The sequence below is a fragment of the Cimex lectularius genome, unplaced genomic scaffold (assembly GCF_000648675.2).
Source record: "Cimex lectularius strain Harlan isolate CLEC.00 unplaced genomic scaffold, Clec_2.1 scaffold10, whole genome shotgun sequence".
In the NCBI taxonomy this organism is placed as follows: domain Eukaryota; kingdom Metazoa; phylum Arthropoda; class Insecta; order Hemiptera; family Cimicidae; genus Cimex; species Cimex lectularius.
Window position 1 is genome coordinate 1782592 of NW_019392665.1, and position 20817 is coordinate 1803408.

The 20817-nt window shown below is 37.7% G+C and overlaps 2 protein-coding genes across 2 annotated transcripts in view; both read right to left on the reverse strand.

The window, feature by feature from the left end:
• Positions 1-3002: 3002 nt before the first annotated feature.
• Positions 3003-4705, reverse strand: LOC106667308. The gene is made up of 7 exons (XM_014395179.1): positions 4638-4705; positions 4415-4579; positions 3958-4325; positions 3582-3900; positions 3427-3525; positions 3224-3379; positions 3003-3167 (listed from the first exon to the last, which is right to left on the reverse strand). Exons 1-7 carry the CDS (start codon positions 4638-4640, stop codon positions 3117-3119), a joined length of 1161 nt encoding a protein of 386 aa, XP_014250665.1. The 5' UTR covers positions 4641-4705; the 3' UTR covers positions 3003-3116.
• A 4775-nt stretch (positions 4706-9480) lies between these two features.
• The window catches only part of LOC106667307, a 54443-nt gene continuing 43106 nt past the window's right edge, over positions 9481-20817 (reverse strand). Inside the window, exons 2-8 of the mRNA XM_024225097.1 lie at positions 13657-13821; positions 11316-11683; positions 11034-11258; positions 10872-10968; positions 10716-10811; positions 9703-9874; positions 9481-9642 (exon numbers count right to left, since the gene is read on the reverse strand). Of these exons, the coding sequence (XP_024080865.1) occupies positions 9575-9642; positions 9703-9874; positions 10716-10811; positions 10872-10968; positions 11034-11258; positions 11316-11608 (951 nt within the window). The 5' untranslated portion in view covers positions 11609-11683; positions 13657-13821 and the 3' untranslated portion in view covers positions 9481-9574. The remainder of the gene's footprint in view (positions 9643-9702; positions 9875-10715; positions 10812-10871; positions 10969-11033; positions 11259-11315; positions 11684-13656; positions 13822-20817) is intronic.

A 20817-nucleotide genomic window follows, 5' to 3' on the forward strand; every position in this document is an offset into this window, starting at 1 on the left:
TCACTAGCTAACTGGTGGGCCTTAGCTGTGAGCGGGGCGACGTCACGAGGGTGGGGGGCGGGGGGTGCCGGCGCCCCCTCCATGCAGCTCCAAACTGCGCCTCGCCCTTTCACCAGGCACCCCCCCATTTAAACATTAAAAACCCCCGACGTCGCCCCCCTCCCCTGCATTCCGATTGGTGCAAATCCAACGCTGGACGAGGACGACTTTCCAGCAGGACCGATCCCGAAGACGTCCTCCAAGAACGGGGAAATTAATTGTTTTTTTTTTGACAAAAAAATTGGCCGACATTTTGTGCCAATTTCAACTAGATTATGCGATATGAAATGAAATGAAAATGTACTTTATTCAATGAATTAGTTACAAAAATGTTAAGTTATAAAAATAAATAAAAGCACACTACGGCTATGGTTGACAACCGTCTGCCACAAAAACGGGCAAAAAGTTTTTTTTTTTTACCGTGATATTCAAAAATTATCTCGTTCTAATTTCCTAAGCATCCTATTTGTATTTTTGTACGGAAAATTATTCAGCTCTTTCATTCAAAATGCTATCTATGCACCCGAAAATTACTAAAAAATGTCACGCTTCAATTCGTGCCGACAAACCTAACCTGTATCCTAACCTCTAACAGCCTACAACTTTATAGGACAGCGGATGTATCCATTATGAATGAGAGTATAAGTTCAGGTCAGAAATTAATAAAAGAAATTTATTGGCCTGATTTAATTAGTGCGTATTTAAGAATAAAAATTGGTGTAAACAAAAAACAGCTGTCAAATTCAAGGCTGCCATGTTGGTTTCCTACGCCCTAACGGCTAGAAATGTAACTACATTTTCGACCTAACACTGCTAACATTGGCTCTGGTCTGTTAGATCTAGCAATGTTAACTAGCCGATTCTTACAAATCTACGTCATCATTTTTCTCGATCTAACACGAACTAACAGAGTTAACAGGGTTAACATAAAGAGCGTGAATACCCCTATTTTAACAACTCAAGTAATTTAATGATTGTACTAGTAACAAGTAATTTTTTGTAACTCGAGGCGTCTTTAGCCAAGTTTACTAAGTTGAATCACTGAGAATTGTTTAATGAAGCGATTGTATATTCTCTTGTTAATGAGGGCAGGCCTAAGTGTCTCAATTTGAATTCTGCCAGAATCGGACATTCTGCTAGGAAATGGAAGGTGTCTTCTCTGGCCTTTCCATTGCGTAGGGAACACAGGTTGAGGCGGTTATGTCTTGTTGGATTATAGTTCAGAGGAAGCAACTCAAATCTTTTTTTTTAACGAGTATGCAAACAGGACAGAGGAAATTATGACACTCTCAGGCATATTATGGGTATTTAGGATTTTTGTAAGATGTTATCTCGTGTTACTCGAATAGAGAAGTGTCCAGTAAGATCGTGAACGCCATGTGTTTTGCTTGGCATGTTAAACGTTAATTTTTCCGCAATGCTGCGCGTGGCGATTGGTAGAACCAAAAATAAAGCTATAACAGCAATTGATTGTTTTGTGTTAAATTGTAAGAAGCCAGAAGTTAATAAAAAAGAAAAATTAATCAACCCTTTAATTCAAAATGCAATCTATGATATTGAAAAATACTAACAAAGGACACGCTTCAATTCGTGCTGACATACCTAACCTGTATCCTAACGTCTAACAGCCTACAACTTTATAGGACAGCGGATGTATCTATTATGAATGAGAGTATAAGTTAAAGTCAGAAATTAATAAAAGAAATTTATTGGCCTGATTTAATTAATGCGTATTTAAGAATAAAAATACGTGTAAACAAAAAAACAGCTGTTAAATTCATGGCTGCCATGTTGGTTACCTACGCCCTAACGGATAGAAATGTGACTACATTTTCGACCTAACATCTAACATTGGTTAGATCGAGCAATGTTAACTAGCCGATTCTTACACGTCTACATCATCATTTTTCTCAATCTAACAGGACCTAACAGAGTTAATAGGGTCAACACAAAGATCGTGAATACCCCCATTTTAGAGGTAGAAGATAGCGACTATAAAACTGTTACAATAACTTTTTATGGATGTGTTTGGTGCGCGTCTATCATTCAAATAACATTTTTATTCCATTAGTGTATTTGCGATTTAAATTTTTGGTCGTCTGTTTGATATGTTGCTGTTTTCACGAATAACGCAATTTGTTTGTCAGCGACTGCGTTTTTCTGTACAATTTGTATGATGTTTCTTTGTTTGGTCTTTGGTGAATATTTTATGGTTATCAAAACGTAGACCCACTAAAAATAAAAACAAAATAGAACACAAAGGTAAAAACACACCAATACTCTTTAACGACCCTCTGCCCCATTCAAACGTGGTTTATCTTTCAGTTTAATTCCAAAGTACACAATTCAGTTTTTCGTATTTTTATTCGTTTTTCCTTCAAATGTAGCAAGTTTCGTTGATGTGTGGCACAAAAAGTGAGCGTTTCGTCTGTTGGATGCTGTTTCAACTCTTGCAATAGTACTTCCTGTCATAAGACGAGCTTAATTGTCCGACCGTTGTGTGAGGACGAGAAGTCTTCGCAGTACTTTTTTGAAATTATTTTCAATCAAAATTCCACGGAATATGCAGGGATTCCAATCCTGACAAATAAGACAGTCGGACGCCCCGACGACTCGGCCATCATCCCCAAATCTGGAGAAAGTGGAAAAATGAAAAACAGGGCCAATAAAAGAAGGGTTTGGCCAAATGAGTGCTTGCAAGGAGTGATCATCTGATATTTTATTTTTTATAGCATCTGATGATGTAAACTTACTAAAAGAATTGCAATTTTCAATTTAACTAACGGGGTTGAACAGTACAGCATAAACAGAAGAATACACAAAGAAACTTGAGGAAAATAAAGTCTCCAACCTGCTAATTTTTTGATGTACGATTATTATTTTCCCTATTTCTACAGCGTAAGAGGTGGAAAGGAAATTATAACTGGAAGGATAAAAAAAGTACTATTTTTGGTCTACTTTGTACTTTTTTAGATTACAATGACATAAAATATTTAAATTTTACCTACGATTTTTTATTAAACTTTCTACCGTTGAAAATTATTGTGTAAACTGAAAACTACGCTTGGTTATTTAGTTTATCTCGTGGCTTTTAAGGTGTTGTAGAACGTGTAGGTGGTCTGCATGATCTGAAATAATTAATTAAATGAACTTTGTGTCTCGTTTCAACGAAGATTCACCATACCTCCTTTAAACCTTCCAAGCTGTACTTGAACACTCCGAATCCCTTGGTGTCCATGCTTTTCTTTGTCGCTACCATCATCATCAGCAAATGCTTTCGAACGGGCACTGGTTGCGAGTACCAGTCGATCTCGTAGAAACAATCCCACACCTTTTCCGACTAAGATTCATTTATCATTTTAATAATTGATAATTTTAACAACTTGCCTCGTCAGTGATGTACTGTCCGATGAGAGCGTACATGGTTATGATACCCGCTTCGGGCAGAAGGACCATGACCGAAACATCCACTTTGCTGTTTTCACCCTGGGAAATGTTTAAACGTCATCTCTAACAAAATAGGGGCAGGGATTGTCACTTACCGTCATGTCGTACACAAACGTGCAGATCATTCCGACCGAACCGATGGGCAATATACCACTGGACTTACCCGAATAAATCTGTACGAGATGAAATAACCTTTTGATCTGTAGGTGGTGTTCGGTGCATTTTTTCAACTTAGCAAGAGTTTGTTGTTCCGTTTGTCCGTTCTGAACGAATACGTTTCGTATTGCGATCCTCAGTATCTTCAAATGTCCTCCTAGGTGGATACCGAAGGTTAAGAAGCATAGAACAAATAGGTACGCACATATTCCTGTGTTGGCTGTTATAGTACAATGGTATATAGTAACCGCTATGAACCTGAAAGATCATGTGATGATTTTTTTTTTAATTTAAAAAACCTGGCGATTAAAACACCTTGGCCAAGAGTCGATAACGAAGGGCGTCCATCCTTTGAACGGTGTGTTCCAACTACCCGGCTTTCTTCTGAATATGGTCTGCTTCGTCAAGCTCGACGATACACTTATAGTAAAAGCGATGGTCAGCAGCTTCCTGAGCTTGATGACGATTCGGTTCGTTTCGTCTCTCAACGAGTACTGTTCCTCTGTGAAGTCATCACCGTAATCGTAGACCCCGCTTCTGATCATTCGGTCGATCTCGGCGTAGATATGGCTGTACTTTACCATGAAAAAGATGCACACGATGAGTATGGTGTACACGACCGACCAGTGGACGGCCTCAATAACGTCCATTTTAGATGCTCCATTTGTGTCGCTGTTTCTTATCTGAAGAAGCAACGAATTTGAAACGTTTTCTGATTCGCCCAGCCAGATAAAATACCTTTCCAAGCATTATGCTTATCTGCGATACTTACATAGAGGGGAAAATGAACAAGTCCACTTATTAAAAGTGAGATCGGAATGCAGGTAATGAACCAGTCAGTGATTTTGTTTCCAGGGGCAAATCCGTAGCCGACATGAAGGTTGAAATTTGTCGTGTATTCCGAAGGGTCCGAGTGCGTTTCTGATCCTCCTTTACCCTAAAGAAAACAAAAATCAAAAGGAAAATATACAATGTTAGGACAAACTTAGTACTACCATTGTTTCTCTTAGGAAGGCATGTGGCTTAATGCTCGCAAAATTATACGATTGAAGGTTTAATTCGATCCGAGGATATTTACACTGTCTGGAGTGTATACAAAGACCCGGGGAAATATTTCATGACCAATTAGCCTGATTATGGTTTATGCTCGTAGTCGGTTTGATTGGAGGGTTATGAGAGCAAACAAAAACATCTTCGAGTCGGGGGTCAGATCATTGATTTTTATTACAATTTATTCATTAGGAAATTTGAAGACCCGAGACAGTACTTTATTCAAATAGATTTTTTTGCCCATTGCTCTCATCCATTTCGTTTTTAAAAAATTTTATAAATTCAAATCGTACAAATGAGTTTTCGATCATATAAAAGTCTCGTGACTTGTTTTCACTAACGTATGTACTTATATAAAACATTGTAAAAGTTAAGTAAAATATATTATTTTTGAGTAATGTTTAATGATAATGTAAGTATTTTAAATATTTATTAATATATCCTTTTGAGGTTAATTTATAAAATTTTGTTTCATTAAAACTAAACATTTTGATTGAATATTAAAAATATATTTTTTTGCATTGTATAAATTCACTTTTTTCCACATCCTACATGTATTTGTTAAATTTAAACAATGTTTGTAAATCCCAGGCCCTGAAGATGATCTCAATAAAGCTCGAAACGTTGGCACGATAAAGAAAATGTTTTTCTGNTGATACGCCGCTGCTCTACCACCTGAGCTATCGTGACCTCGATCCACTCGGACACCAACTTCCCATCTCAACCCCACCTTATGAGTTTTCCCTCCTTTTGCCATTTTTCACGTCACTCACTCACTTTTGACGTCCGAGTGGATCGAGGTCACGATAGCTCAGGTGGTAGAGCAGCGGCGTATCAAGCCGAAGGTCGTGGGTTCGAATCCCTCTCGAGCCATTAACTTTTTTTCATCTCAACTAAAAACCTTAATTTTAATAAGTAAAGTTATTATTATTTATAATTTACTAAATGGTACACTTGATTTGATCGATGGGCTGTGAACATTCGCTGGTTTATGTTTTCGCTTCTCGCCATCTTCAGTAAGTTACGATTTTCAAAAAGCGCGTTTAAAAATCAGACACAAACTAAGGAAGTTTACTAATAAGTTCCTAACTGAAAGTTGAATTCTTCAATTAAAAATTTTCTGTTATTATATTATTTCAGCACGTAAATGACTAAAATTTCCCAGTACTATTCCAATAATTAATAAATTCTTCCCGTTCCAATTTTTCTTTTTGGAATCATCTTTTAAGGTAGGATTTAAAGATTGGGCATTGAGGTCTACCCAATGAGTAATTGGGTTGCAATAAATCACCCCAAATGCTAAAAACTGTGGACATAAAATACCTCCTATTTTTATTATTCGTCTAATCATGCCCGCCGAGTCGAACAATTAACGTTTTATATTTGGCTGCACTTCTAGCATTACATAAATGTATGCGCCCCGAAACATACTTCACATCATATAAAGTCTCAAGGAGCTATAAAGGAGAGGAAGAACACAGGAGAGCATCAGATAAAATGATATGGTATACATATGATTCCAAAACAAATGAAGGAACCGGAGCACAAAATATGAGCAATCATATTCATTAGGGCAGAAAACTTCAGTCTTTCAAGCAGAAGTATATCATCAATGCTTGGGCCCTGGAAAATCTTAAAAGGAGGTTGCACTGGCAAAAAGATCCTCATAAGATCTGATAGCCAAGCAGTGATTAAAGCATTAGCATGTAAAATAATCACGTCAAAATTAGTCACTGAATGCTTCCAAAATCTCCAAATTCTGGGGAGCACAACAACCTGATGATATCTTGGGTGCCAGGGCACAGAAGAAATTTGGGTAATGGGAAAGCAGACAGATTGGGCAGAGGAGGATCTGCAAGCCCATACATAGGCCCCGAACCTTGGGATAACAAAAACAAATATAGAATCCTCCATCGCAGAATGAATCCAAACAAAGCAAAAGGAGAGGTGGATAAACTCTAGCGGTGCGCGGTACTAGACATACTACAGTTATGATGAAACAACCCCACCAAGACTGGCATAATCATTGCTGCAACTGGAAAGGGCTAAACTCAGAGGAGTGATAGGACTACTAACATTTGAGAAAACATCTACACAACATGGGCATATACAACCTGGTGATACCTTGAGTGCCAGGGCACAGAGGAAATTTGGGTAACGAGAAAGCAGACAGACTGGCCAGAGGAGCATCTTCAAGACCATGCTAGACCCGGAACCTATCCTGCGATGGTTCCAAACAAAACAAAAGGAGAAGTGGATAAACTCTAGTGGTGTGCGGTGCTAGACATAGTAAACTTATGATGAAAAACCCTCACCAAGACTGGCAAAATCACTGCTGTAACTGGAGAGGTCCTAAACTCAGAGGAGTGACAGGCCTGCTAACCTGTCACCGCCAACTGAGAAAACATCTACACAACATAGGCATATAAAACGATGGTCCCACTATGCAGATTATGTAATGAGGGGGAGAAACATCCACCTCTATCATTTTCGAATGCAAAGCAACAGCTCAATGGAGATTTAACCAAAACATAGGGAATCAAATTGTGGCCGCGACAGTCAATGACTGATAGTTCTAAGGAGAAGGATTGAGTCTATTGCACTAAACTAAGGAACCAGAAAGGTACAATAAGCCAGAAGGCTACAGTGCCTGGGGAGCACAAACCCCGTTTCCTAGTATCCTTATCGCCATACGTCATGAAATGTCATGCCATAGTGCCATAGTTGTCTTGTAAGTGTGGTCAAAGATGGTGTTCCTTCTGTGGTGAACTGTTGGAATGTAGCTTCTTGTAATGCCCTCACCTGACTTTATCACAAACCTTTCTTTTTTTGTAAGCTTAGCTTTTCTTAAATAACTTAAAAACTATTATGAATGAGAGCATAAGGACAGGTCAGAAATTAAAAAAAGAAATTTATTGGGCTGATTTAATTTGTAGTTTTTATGCACTAAGAGGTACAATAAACAACACGTGTTGGTCGAAAAGATACTCTTTAATAATCTCCTAAAAAGCAATCGAGGAAGGTTTGCTTTTTTAGGCAGTGTTGCCAAAATGGCCGCCACACTACATCCCTTCCCGAAGAAAAGAAACAAAACAAAACACAAAATAAAAAAATATACAAACTTATGAAACGTTAATAATAAAATAAAATTTAATAAGCTACGTACAAAAGGCGCAATGCCATTTTTTACTTTGCATGTATTATAATCGCAACATACATTCTTCTAAGGTTGTCTTTTGTTCATTTCATCTTCTTGCTTGTCTGTTTCGTTGATGTTCTTCTGGTTTTCATTTCTGCTTGTTGTATCCTTGGGACCTGATGCACTTGAGGTCCGCTGTTATCAAGAGGTTGCGTCCACAAAGGCCGATTTAATGCGATCGATAGATATTCTCTTAGAAACTACATTCATCCTGATGTCGAAAAATTTTTGGAATCTGTTTTTGACTTTTTGAACTTAACGTCCGACGTATGGTGGTTGTAAAGGTGGTGGTCTCACGGTGTCGTTTCGGACGAAAACATGGCTGGCAGAGCTGGGCCCCGGGTGCACAAAAGGTTTTTGCTTAGCATGTAGTGATGTTGGAGATGGACGTAGCTTACGCACTATGTCTTGTAGCTTTTGAGCGAAATTATTAGGTGCCTGAGTGTTAGCATCGTGAAAAAATTCTCCTGGAAGCATAAGATTGCACCCATAGACCAATTGTGATGGAGTAGCCTGAATATCTTCTTTAAACACGCATTCCTAGTAACACCCAGGACAAAGCATCGATCCATGATGTCGATGACTGAAGGTGGTTTATCAGTGCTTGCTTTCTTCGGGAAGGGAAATAGTGTGGCGACCATTTTGGCAACACTGCCTAAAATACAGTCGAGGAAGGTTTGCTTTTTTAGGCAGTGTTGCCACAATGGTCGCCACAAATTAATGCGTATTTGAGAATAAAAATACGTGTGAACAAAAAACAGCTGTTAAATTCATGGCTGCCACGTTGGTTACGGCTAGCAATGTGACTACATTTTCGACCTAACATTTAACATTCCCTGGCCTGTTAGATCGAGCAATGTTAACACGTCTACGTCATAATTTTTTCGATCTAACAGGATTTAACAGAGATAACAGGGTTAACACAAAGATCGTGAGTACCCCTTATCGTTCATATATTAAAAATATCATCTATTGTGCCGTAACCCTTCCTAAACTCAGCTTCATATTGAATTGATTTTCTACCCAATGTTGAAACCTATTTTTTTTATTATTATGCCGGTTTTTGAAAAACGTAAAAGTGTAGTTTAACGCTCCAGGATGGCGTGATACGGTTTGGAACGTAACTACCTCAAATAGCTAGATGCTCATCAATGCACATTTTTTTAATGGCTCTTTCTAGCTGAATTCATCAGTGTAAACGATTTTTAATAGGGAGTAAACGTTACCAAGTTATTTTCAAGAAACTTCCTACACTGATTTTAGAATAAACGAAATCTTCTCCACCTAGTGCGTCCAAGAACCAATTTATTTATTATTCATAGTAGAATAATAGCTGATGGTACAGAAAGAAAACTTACTCAACAATTCCCTCAAATTACATCGATTAACAGGACGCTGGATGTAGGTAATTAAAGCGCAATTCATCTTGGTGCGAATTTCGGTTTGGAGAAACTGACAGTTTATAAAACATCAGGTTAAAGGTTGGCAGTGTATTTTTGCTAAAGTAGAAAATTATAAAAAGACGGTTTAAATGAAAAAGTGTTGATGGATAAATACATATACTTAAGTAATTACTTTTTCTTTGAATTTATTCGAATGTCATACATATAGGCTTTGTTTGCCGAAATCTACAATTTGTGTACACTACTCTACTCAAAAATTAGATTTTAAAAATTAACGCATTTATTCCTCATTTCCTCTTATCTCGTGGCGTTCAATGCATTGTAGAAAGTGTAGGTGGTCTGCATGACCTGGAACAATTAATTTCGAGGGAAAAATTTTACGCAAGACATCAATCGAACGTTTTTCACCTCTGTTAGACCTTCCAGGCTGTACTTGAACACTCCGAACCCCTTCGAGTCCAAGCTCTTCTTCGAGGACATCATCATCAGCAGTAGATATTTCTGGACGGACACCGGTTGGGCGTACCAGTCGATATCGTAGAGAAAGGTGCGCAAATTTTCCGACTGAAAAGTTAACTTCCTAATGTTTGTAGGTTTAGAAGCGGTTAATGAAAAAAAAAAAGAGAGACATATAGAGAGAGACAGACAGACAAAGACAGAGAGATGGAGAGGGAGAGATAGAGTGAGAGGGAGAAGGAGAGGGAGGGAGACAGAGTGATGAAGAGGAGGGGGGAGAAGGAGAGGGCGGAGAAGGAATGGGAGGGAGAGGAGAGGGAGGGAGAAGGAGAGGGAGGGAGAAGGAGAGGGAGGGAGACAGAGCGATGAAGATGAGGGGAGGGGGAGAAGGAGAGGGCGGAGAAGGAAAGAGAGTGAGAGGAGAGGGAGGGAGAAGGAGAGGGAGGGAGAAGGAGAGGGAGGGAGAAGGAGAGGGAGGGAGAAGGAGAGGGAGGGAGAAGAAGAGGGAGGGAGACAGAGACAGAGAGATGGAGAGGAGGGAGAGAGAGAGAGAGGGGGAAAGGAGAGGGAGGGAGACATAGACAGAGAGATGAAGTGGTGGGGGTGAGGGAGAAGGAGAGGGCGGAGAAGGAGAGGGAGGGAGAAGGAGAGGGAGGGAGAAGGAGAGGGAGGGAGAAGGAGAGGGATGGAGAAGGAGAGTGTGTGAGAAGGAGAGGGCGGAGAAGGAGAGGGAGGGAGAAGGAGAGGGAGCGAGAAGGAGAGGGAGGGAGAAGGAGAGGGAGGGAGAAGGAGAGGGAGGGAGACAGAGACAGAGAGATGGAGAAGGAGAGACAGAGGCAGAGTCAGATAGAGTGAGAGAGAGAGTGAGTGATGGGGTGGGGGAGGGTGGGAGGGAGAGACTGGATATAAAGGAAGTAAAATGAGATTGTACCATTGCCATCTTTATTTTAATTTAATAGACCTGCCTCGTTTGTGATGTACTGCCCTATCAGGGCATAAGTGGTGATGAGACTTGCTTCGGGAAGGATGACCATGAACGATGCCTCGACGGTATTTTCACCCTAAGATGAAATTTAACAGCCAATTACAATTCCATAAGCTGACTAATTCAAACCACTTACGGTCATATCGTACAAAAACGTGCAGATCATTCCGACTGAGCCGATGGGCAAAACACCGCTTACCGAGCCGGAATAAACCTGCACGAGATTAAAAAACCTGTCAAATTAATAAACAAACATTAATTAAATTATTAAAATGATTTGGTTCAATTGGCCGAGAACCTCGTTATTTCGGCATGGTGTGCTGCGCATTTTTTCAGCTTGGCGAGAATCTGTTCTTCAGATTGATTTTTCTCCGAGAGGAAAATTTCTTGCAAGGCTATCCTCAGACTCTTCAATTGTGCTACTAAGTGAACTCCAAAAGTTAAAAAGCTTAGTACCAGGAGATAACCAGAAGTTGAAGTATTGATTATCATGATTATATGGACTATAAATACAATCAGATATCTGCAAAAACAACAATTTTTTATCAATTTGTTTGATTCCAAAGTTTTTTCAAGAAACCTGGGCCAAGTATTGATAACGAAGGGAGTCCATCCTTTGAAAAGCGTGTTCCAACTGCCGGGCTTCCTTCTGAATATGGTCTGCTTTGTCAAGCTGGTCGATACGGTCGCGATGAAAGCGATCGTCAACAGCTTACCGAGCTTTAACACTAGTTTATTAGCACCTTCGCAGATGGACTGCTGTTCCTCCGTGAAGTCCTCGCCGTAATCGTAGACCCCCGACTTGATAATCCGGTCGATCTCGGAGTAAACCGATCTGTACTTGACCATGAACAATATGCAAACGATGATCATGCAGTACACGACGGACCAGTGAAAGGCTTCGATGATATCCGTCTGGGTTGCACCGTTCGTTTCCCTATTTTTAACCTACAAAAAAAGCTTATTTTCTATCAATTCATTAAGGTTTTTAGTTGAGATAAAAAAAGTCAGTGTCACGAGCGGGATTCGAACAATGGCATGGAATTGAAAAATGGCAAAAAGGAGGGAAAATTCAAAAGGTGGAGTCGATAGCTCAAGTCGTAGAACAGCGGCGATGGTTCGAATCCCGCTCGTGACACTGACTTTTTTATCTCAACTAAAAACCTTAATTAATTGAAAGATATTAATTGGTCAAGCGGACCAAGAAAACTAGTGAACTTATTCTCTATGAAGAATCGTTCAGAAAAGGATAAATGAAAACTGGGATATCGTTCAAGTAAGAAAAAAAACTTTGGTCTCCTCTATTATACACACACCATAACGAATGAATCAATTAAGCAAACGAGCAAATATTAACAGAACACAAGTTTTAAACTATTCACCAAAACCTTTAAATTATCTTGCAAACAGTTTAGAAATTATTACTGTAGTGGTAGAGCAGCGGTGTATTGATCCGAAGGTCGTGAGTTCGAATCCCGCTCGTGACGTTGATTTTTTTTATCTCAACCAACACCTTACATAAAGATTATTTAATTGAAAGAAATTATTTGGTCAATCGTACAACGAAATTTAATGAATTATTAATATATTTCATTTCAAATTTTCAATTCAGCAAAAAAGTACATTTAATCAAACTTGAGTTAACGAAGGAATTTAAACGCTCCCATTGCGAACTAGCTAGCCGTAATCATAAAGTACTTATTGAGATTTTCACAGTAAAAAAAAATTCTAGATATTTTTCTTCATCATGGGAAACTTAGACGAACAAATAAATATCGGCTTTTCCTTAAAGTTTTCTCCGTCTGATATCGGTTTATTTATGATAAATCATTATATATGAAAAAGCATAATTTCCGTATTTTAATGATTTAAAAAACAATGAAATTCCTAGATATTTTTCTTCATCATGGGAAACTTAGACGAACAAATAAATATCGGCTTTTCCTTAAAGTTTTCTCCGTCTGATATCGGTTTATTTATGATAAATCATTATATATGAAAAAGCATAATTTCCGTATTTTAATGATTTAAAAAACAATGAAATTCCTAGATATTTTTCTTCATCATGGGAAACTTAGACGAACAAATAAATATCGGCTTTTCCTTAAAGTTTTCTCTGTCTGATATCGGTTTATTTATGATAAATCAGTATATATGAAAAAGCATAATTTCCATATTTTAATGACTTAAAAAACAATGAAATTCCTAGATATTTTTGTTCATCATGGTTAACTTAGATGAGCAAATACCTATCGATTTTTCCATAAAGTTTTCCCTTGTCTCGAATCGGTTTTTTTATGATAAATCAGCATATATGAAATATCATAATTTTAATAATTTAAAAAACAATGAAATTCCTAGATATTTTTCTTCATCATGGGAACCATAGATGACCACATATGTATCGATTTTTCCGTAAAGTTTTCCCTTGACTCGTATCGGTTGATTTATGATAAATCAGCAAATAGAAAAAAGCATAATTTAATATTTTAATAATTTAAAAAGCAATGAAATTCCTAGATATTCTTCTTCATCATGGGTACCTTAGATGAGCAAATACATATCGAGTTTTCCTTAAAATTTTCCCGTAACTGATGTTGGTTTATTTATGATAAATCAGCAAATATGAAATAGCATAATTTAATTTTTTTACTTTTATTCTTTTTATATGTCAATAAAAGAGCTGAAAAAACAGAAGTCACGTAGAATGAAATGAAACAACCTAACACAAACGATAATAATTTTATGCATAGCAGGTATTAATTAATGACATAAACAATAGTGTGAACTTTAAAATTGGAATGATTTTTTTTTAATTAAACAAATTATATAACAACATTTTAACTCATGCATTATTCATACGGCAAAATTTCATTGCTTGTTCGGCTGTTTTACGCAGTCCGGTTTTTTCCAATACTTACATAGAGAGGAAAATGCACAAGACCAAAAACGAATATCAAGATCGGTATACTGGTTCGGAGCCAATCGGTTATTTTATTTCCAGGCGCAAATCCGTAGAATTTGTATAAATTCAACTGGGTCGAGTATTTCGACGGGTCGTAGTTCGTCCCTAATCCTTCTTTATGCTGAAATTTAAAAAAAAAATGAAAATATGCAACTATTTGACGGAACATGTTGTACCATAGTTCCCTTCGATGGTAATGCACGAATGGCGTGAAAAATTTTCGCATCTTCTATGACACGTAATTTATTTACGGCCTAGTAGGAATATTTTATGACCAATTCGTCCGATTATCGCCTGGCGTTTTTACAAGGTGTTCTGAGATACCAAACAGAAACGTTTCGACTCGATCAAACCGATAATTTTATTACAACTTATTCATTTGGAAATGTTCCCGAAGGCAAAACAATAACAAGAATATTCAACTAACTTCTATTGGGAAAGAGCTTATTTTACCAACATAAACAAAACTCTAATTGTCTTAAAAGTCTGATGTACCATTTTGTACGGCGTAAAATTTATGTATTTGAACATATTTTTCTTTTTTCATATATAATCTCGTAGTAATAAAGCCGGACGCACAATCCACTGAAACGTGAAAGATTAAAATATACGCCGTAGTTACCTACTGAGAAGTGAAAGACTAAAACAGACTCGAAAACGAACCTCCTCAGCCTGAATTTCTGTGAACTATTGATATTCAAATATTGGCGCAAAGCGCAATCTAGAAGTCCTCTCGAAAATTCGTATTTGTGTTGGTCTGATGATGAGCTGAAAGCACTGGCCAGGCGAATCCGCTTCCATATACGGACGCTGTTTTGCCCTGGACGCAGGTAGAAATGTAAAATTTCTTCGAGGGGACGCCAAACCCACTGAGAAGTGAAAGACTCGAAAGTATAAGAAAACGACGGTGGCGTTCAGCCTGAATTTGTGTGAACTATTGATATTCAAATATTGGCGCAAAGTGCAATCTAGACGTCCACTNAATCGGACCATGGACAATATGAACTTTTTTGTTCATTTTAGGGTGAAGAATCTACTGGAGAAGTTTGTAGCACGAGTAGCAATTCACCCTGTATATATTTAAAGGGTTAACAAAAAACTATGAACATCAATCCACAATGTTGCTCATTGGTTGCAATGAACATGCTATGTTCAATCTTGTGTTATAAAATGATCTGAATATACAAAAATGTACATAGACTCCTTCTCCTATCTACATAAATCTGCATGTACAAATAATAAATTAATAAACGAAGAAGACTTTTCTTTCGACAAAAATTGTGTTGTTCCTATTATTTTCATCCACAAGTTAATGCTCAGCAAAACATCATGAACCCAGTTCCGTGGTTGAAATTTAAGACATCATCTCCATATTATGTCTCGACCAGAATTTTACATTTATAGTAATATTAATTTATTAACGTTTTTTGTCACCATTCGAATAAAATAAATTTACAATAAAATATCATATAAGCACTCTACGGCGTGTAAAACAAGCTTTACCGGAGGCCAATGAATATATCAACAAAACAATAGTAAAAAAAGAAAATTAAATTCAAGAGCATAAAAGTAAAGGTAAATAATTTATGTTTAAGTTCGTCAACAAACTCCTACTTCTATTGCCATTCATGTTTACAATATTTTATAAGTGGGATGGGATCAGAGTTTGGCCGGATGATTAATTTGCGTCTAGATAGAAAACTGCGTCTTAGGTGGCGCAGGCGAGTTTCTTTTAATATGGACCATCCCAAGAGGAAATCTTTTCGGCCTTTTCATCCATTCGGTGTTCGCAGCTCTTTTAAAACAAACGGCCAAATTCAGATACACGTATGAACAAGGTACTGCTGAAAACAAGTGAATGCCGAAACAGTCTATACATATGCTTGATTTTAACGAGAAGTGTGTCAAGTTTAGTATTCCATTCAGGGATATTATTGGTGCTTAGGTTATGTGGGGTTGAACGGATGGGTTCTTTTATTACATATCTCAAGGAGTAAGCATAAGGTTACATCTAAAAACCTCTATACGCATAACATCAATAAGATCCTAGATGTCTCTATATATAGGAGTATGCACGATGTTTGTTAGATGTTAACTCGAGCAGAGAAATGTCCAGTAAGATTGTGAACGCCCTCTTCTTTCCTTAGCATGTTAAAAGTTAATTTTGCCGCAATGATGCGTGTGGCGATTGCTAGAACCAAAAATAAAGCTATAACAGTGTTTGATGGCTCGTTGTTCTTTGTTTTGGTTTTCTTTTGTGTTAAATTGTAAGAGCCCAGAACTTAATAAAAAAGGAAAATTAATCAAGTCTTTAATTCAAAATGATCTATGCACTCGAAAAGTACTAATAAATGACACGCCGTGTTAGCCAACATACCTAACCTGTATCCTAACCTCTAACAGCCTACAACTTTATTGGCTGTGGGGTGTATCTACTATGAATGAGATTATAAAGACAGGTCAGAAATTAATAAAAGAAATGTATTGGTCTGATTTAATTAATGCATATTTAAGAATAAAAATACGAGTAAACAAAAAACAGCTGTTAAATTTATGGCTGCCATGTTGGTTACCTACGCCCTAACGGCTAACAGTGTGACTACATTTTCGATCTAACATTGGCCTGGCCTGTTAGGTCGAGCAATGTTAACTGGCCGATTCGTACAAATCTACGTCATCATTTTTCTCGATCTAACACGATCTAACAAAGTTAACAGGGTTAACACAGAGATCGTCAATATCTCTAATATGTAACTAGGAGTTGAAGAGATGAAACCAAAGAGATTCTCTAGAATTTATTACCAACACTTTGGATCAAGGTATAGTCTTGAAGAAGAAAACAAATTTAGATGGTACCTGCACGCTTTGGACCTATTTTAAGATCATCATTCAAGACAACCTTAAATATGTCTACCTACTGATTGAATCTCAAATTTCTTGAAGACTTACTCAGTACATTGCCAAGGACTTACTTCTTCAACACCATTGTTCCAGTGTGTTCGTAAGTCAATAAGTAGTCCATACTTCTAATACTGAATCTAGAATTTCTCCACTACATCCTACTGCTACCCCAAATTTGACAAGAACAAAACAGACCTGGTAAGATCATTAAATATAGAGAAGTTGGTTTTCAGTGGGACATTATTATTAAGCACTTAGCCCAAATTATGATAATACACATCCTACCTGCAAACGAGACCTGATTAAGACCTCAAAGTGTTTTTAATTGATGATGTCAAAAGGGGATCACTTGCAGGAAGTCACCACGGGCAAGTCTGCTCTGTTTCTAAAAATTCTTGGGTGTAAGGAGATTGTCAGCTTATTTCAAGAAAATCGTTTTTAGGAGTGCGTTGTTCCTATTGTTTTTCATCCATTATTGCTGGGCATCATGAACCCAGTTCTGAGTTGAAACGCACAATCTGAGACATCCTCTCAGCGTCTATTTGTCTCACTATTGATATTCTTACCGATCGACTCTAATTTTACGTTTATCCGAATGTACTCCTATTTATACTTCATGTTACAAAACATGACTTATTTTATCCGTATTTGGCCGGTTCTACATTTTCCGAGTGCTCGGAGACGAGGATGATCCGCCGCATCCTTTTAACCGCAACAGGGGCCCGTTTTCCCATCCGAAAATTTCCAGTTTCTTTCTGTATAATCTGAATTTCGGAAAAGTTCAGATCTCGCAGGGTGTTTCAGGGGGTTGGCGAGGGAAATTATTTTTCCACGAGTGCCTCCGGGTCTGCCTTTCAGTAATGGAATGGAATTCAGTCTTGAGATAACGGGCGGGGAGACGGCCATGATGATGATGACGACGTCACCTTGAGTTCCCCCTTTTCCAGGCCCCAAGGCGCGCCGTTCTCTCGCCGACATTTCTCGCATAACTCGGACCCCTCGCGGCTCCCCGTTATCGAAAAATTCCATATTTTCTTTGCCCATGGGCCCAATCAACAGGTGATGGACGGACACAACTCCATCCGGGGGCTTCGCCGTGGAAAATTCGGAGACGCCGTCTAAAAACCGGCGACAATCAGACAAATTTACCCGGACCTGATGATAATTACATGTTAAACCGTTAGGTTCAATAAGAGAAACCATTGATTTCTTTTAACTATTCGATTTTATACTGGTAAACGAAGAATTAAAAGGAAACGAAGGCACGATTTAAGGACTTAACGACTGTCTGGTTTGCAGGTAGACGATGTCACTACCGACTCATTAAACATGGAAAGTTTTGCAAAACCTAAACTATCATCCTTGTACTAGCTTAGGAGAAGATCATAGGTCACGAATCCAGTACAGTGACGATAGCTGACTTTGATGACGAGGTGTTTTACAGTCAGGAGGTTGTTCTTTCAAACTGCGGCCAATTTTACGAGAAGCGTGCTGTAAAACAGAGATATTCTTCCTCCAACTGTTACAAGTGTGATTGCAGAATTTGAGGACATAACGATTACAACTTGTGCTTTATAGGCCTGTTCTGCCAAAGCTGGGGATATGCACCAGGAAATGGCTCTAGTAAGGTCTACGTCATAACCTCGACGTTTTGACAAAGCTCGTTTGAAATTTCTTAGGGGTTTGCTTTCAGGAGCCCTGAGATTCGAACCAGGGACCTAACAGAGACGAGTCGCTGTGTCAACTCCTTAACCGTTGGGGCCAACCCCCTTTTGTTATTCTTCATCCAGTCCATCTTCTTCTCTATCTACTAGCTGAAAATTATGGAAAGAGTAAATGAACCGAACAATATTGTAAATTTTGACGGATAAATAAGCTTGAATAAAAATCCTGTTGATTTCCAATCAAGCTTACAGAACAGAGTTCACACTATCAAATCCTGTCAAGTTTGAGTTATTTATTGTCGTGGGTGTCAGACCATTTTACAATAGATTTTTACTAGTTATTATCGAATAAAAGCCCAAAGGTTATATCGGGAATCGAACCCAGAACCTTAAGTTTTAATGAACGCAGCGGTTCTCAGTTCAGACTACTATGGATTTTTTGTGTTGATCGTTTCTCATCATTTTGGTCGGCCTATTTATCAGAATTTCATGAAACCAACAATCTGAAAAAAGGAGTACCAAAAAAGTAGTTTATTACTTCAACCGTGAAGAATTTTTTTAACTGAAATTAGAAATTTTAAAAATTTCCGTGCCGGATTGATTAACGTACTAGTAAAAGATAGTAATTTATTTTTGGTCAATCTGTAATTATTAATAGAGCTTATAAATAATTATACTTACTTGTGAAATCCGTAATGATTATATGCAATTAGTGTAACTGCTAATTATTGCAGACACCTGAAGATCGAAAACTCGGCGAAGTGCAACAGAAATTAATTAAAAATAGGCCACACCTCTGTTTCGTAATTTAACAATCGATGTTGAGTTTATCGGTTCCACATGTGTATCCTTGGTTCTGATTAAATATGACTTATTGTTAGTCATTTCTACGGCGCAGTGGTCAATTGCTATGTTTTCAGATGGAAAACTAAAGCGTACATACCTAAGTTTAAAGCCGGTTCGGTCTTCAGCTGTCAATATACCATGAATTGGCCAGGTATTATTTTAGCTTATTGTTCACTTCCTGGTACTTGGTTGTATTTTGCAGTAGTGGCATCGATTGGCATGCCTAGTACGGCATATGCCCGTTTCTTCTCTCTCGTTTTCCTTATTCATTGACCTGACCTATCCTTGCAGATGGTTGTCCATTTATGAGTCTGTGAACTGCTGTTCTGGACTCAGTTGAATTAAGTAAGTTTCTTAGCATGTTAAACGTTAATTTTTCGACAATGCTTCGCGTGGCGATTGGCAGGACCAAAAATAAAGCTATAACAGTCCTTGAAGGCTTGTTGTTGTTTGTTTTGGTTTTCTTTTGTGTTAAATTGTAAGATGCCAGAAGTTACTAAAAAATTAATTAATTCTTTTATACAAAATGCTTTCTATGCACTCGAAAAGTACTAACAAATGACACGCTTCAATTCGTGCCGACATACCTAACATGTATCCTAACCTCTAACAGCCTTAAACTTTAAAGGATAGGGGATGTATCTATTATGAATGAGAGCATAAGGACAGGTCAGAAATTAACAAAAGAAATGTATTGGTCTGATTTAATTAATTAGTATTTAAGAATAAAAATACGTTTAAACAAAAAACAGCTGTTAAATTCATGGTTGCCATGTTGGTTACCTACGCCCTAACGGCTAGCAATGTGACTACATTTTCGACCTAACATATAACATTGGCCCTAGCCTGCCTGTTAGATCGAGCAATGTTAACTAGCCGATTCTTACAAGTCTGCGTCATCATTTTTCTCGATCTAACACGACCTAACGGAGTTAACAGGGTTAACACAAAGATCGTGACTACTCCTAATCTCTTCATGGTGTTTTATGATTCATTGATTATAAATCAGTAGAAATATGGAAGCTAATTTAGAAACATTAATCACTAAATTGGTAAATCAATAGACTGGTCTGATTTAATTAATGCGTATTTAAGAATAAAAATACGTGTAAACAAAAAACAGCTGTTAAATTCATGGCCGCCATGTTGGTTACCTACGCCCTAATGGCTAGCAATGTAACTACATTTTCGACCTAACATCTAACATTGGCTCTGGCCTGTTAGATCGAGCAATGTTAACTAGCCGATTCTTACAAATCTACGTCATCATTTTTCTCGATCTAACAAAGTTAACAGGGTTAACACAAAGATCGTGAATACCCCTAAGATAAGAAGAACGATAGTATGTGTAATATAGTTGTAGACGATTATATACTGTTTGATAATAAGACAAGCATTGGTTTTTATGTTGAAAAATTGCAATGGCAATATCAGTCTGATTATACGAAAGGTGAACTTAGGTGGGATCTCTTCTCATAAATTCAGATATAAGCAAATTTCAGCGACCTTTTAGACTTTCGTCATCGCGTTTGTCTTAATTTAGTCACAAAAACAGTGAGACGTTTATGATAAAAAAGTATGGTTTGTATGTTTATCTATGTAGGTAGTGGAGTGTCCGGAGAAAATGGAACTTGAAACTTTCAGTCTCCTAGCTTCCTTGCAAAGTCGTGATAAATTTTAATAATCAGTCGACTTTTCAGAGATCA

What these genes read in the sequence shown, in the direction of transcription:
- LOC106667308 (XM_014395179.1), bottom strand. An exon ending in CGTTTGTGTACGACATGACG is followed by an intron (nt 3,526 to 3,581) that starts GTAAGTGACAAT and finishes AACATTTCCCAG; the next exon opens with GGTGAAAACAGCAAAGTGGA. An exon ending in GACAGTACATCACTGACGAG is followed by an intron (nt 3,380 to 3,426) that starts GCAAGTTGTTAA and finishes AATGAATCTTAG; the next exon opens with TCGGAAAAGGTGTGGGATTG.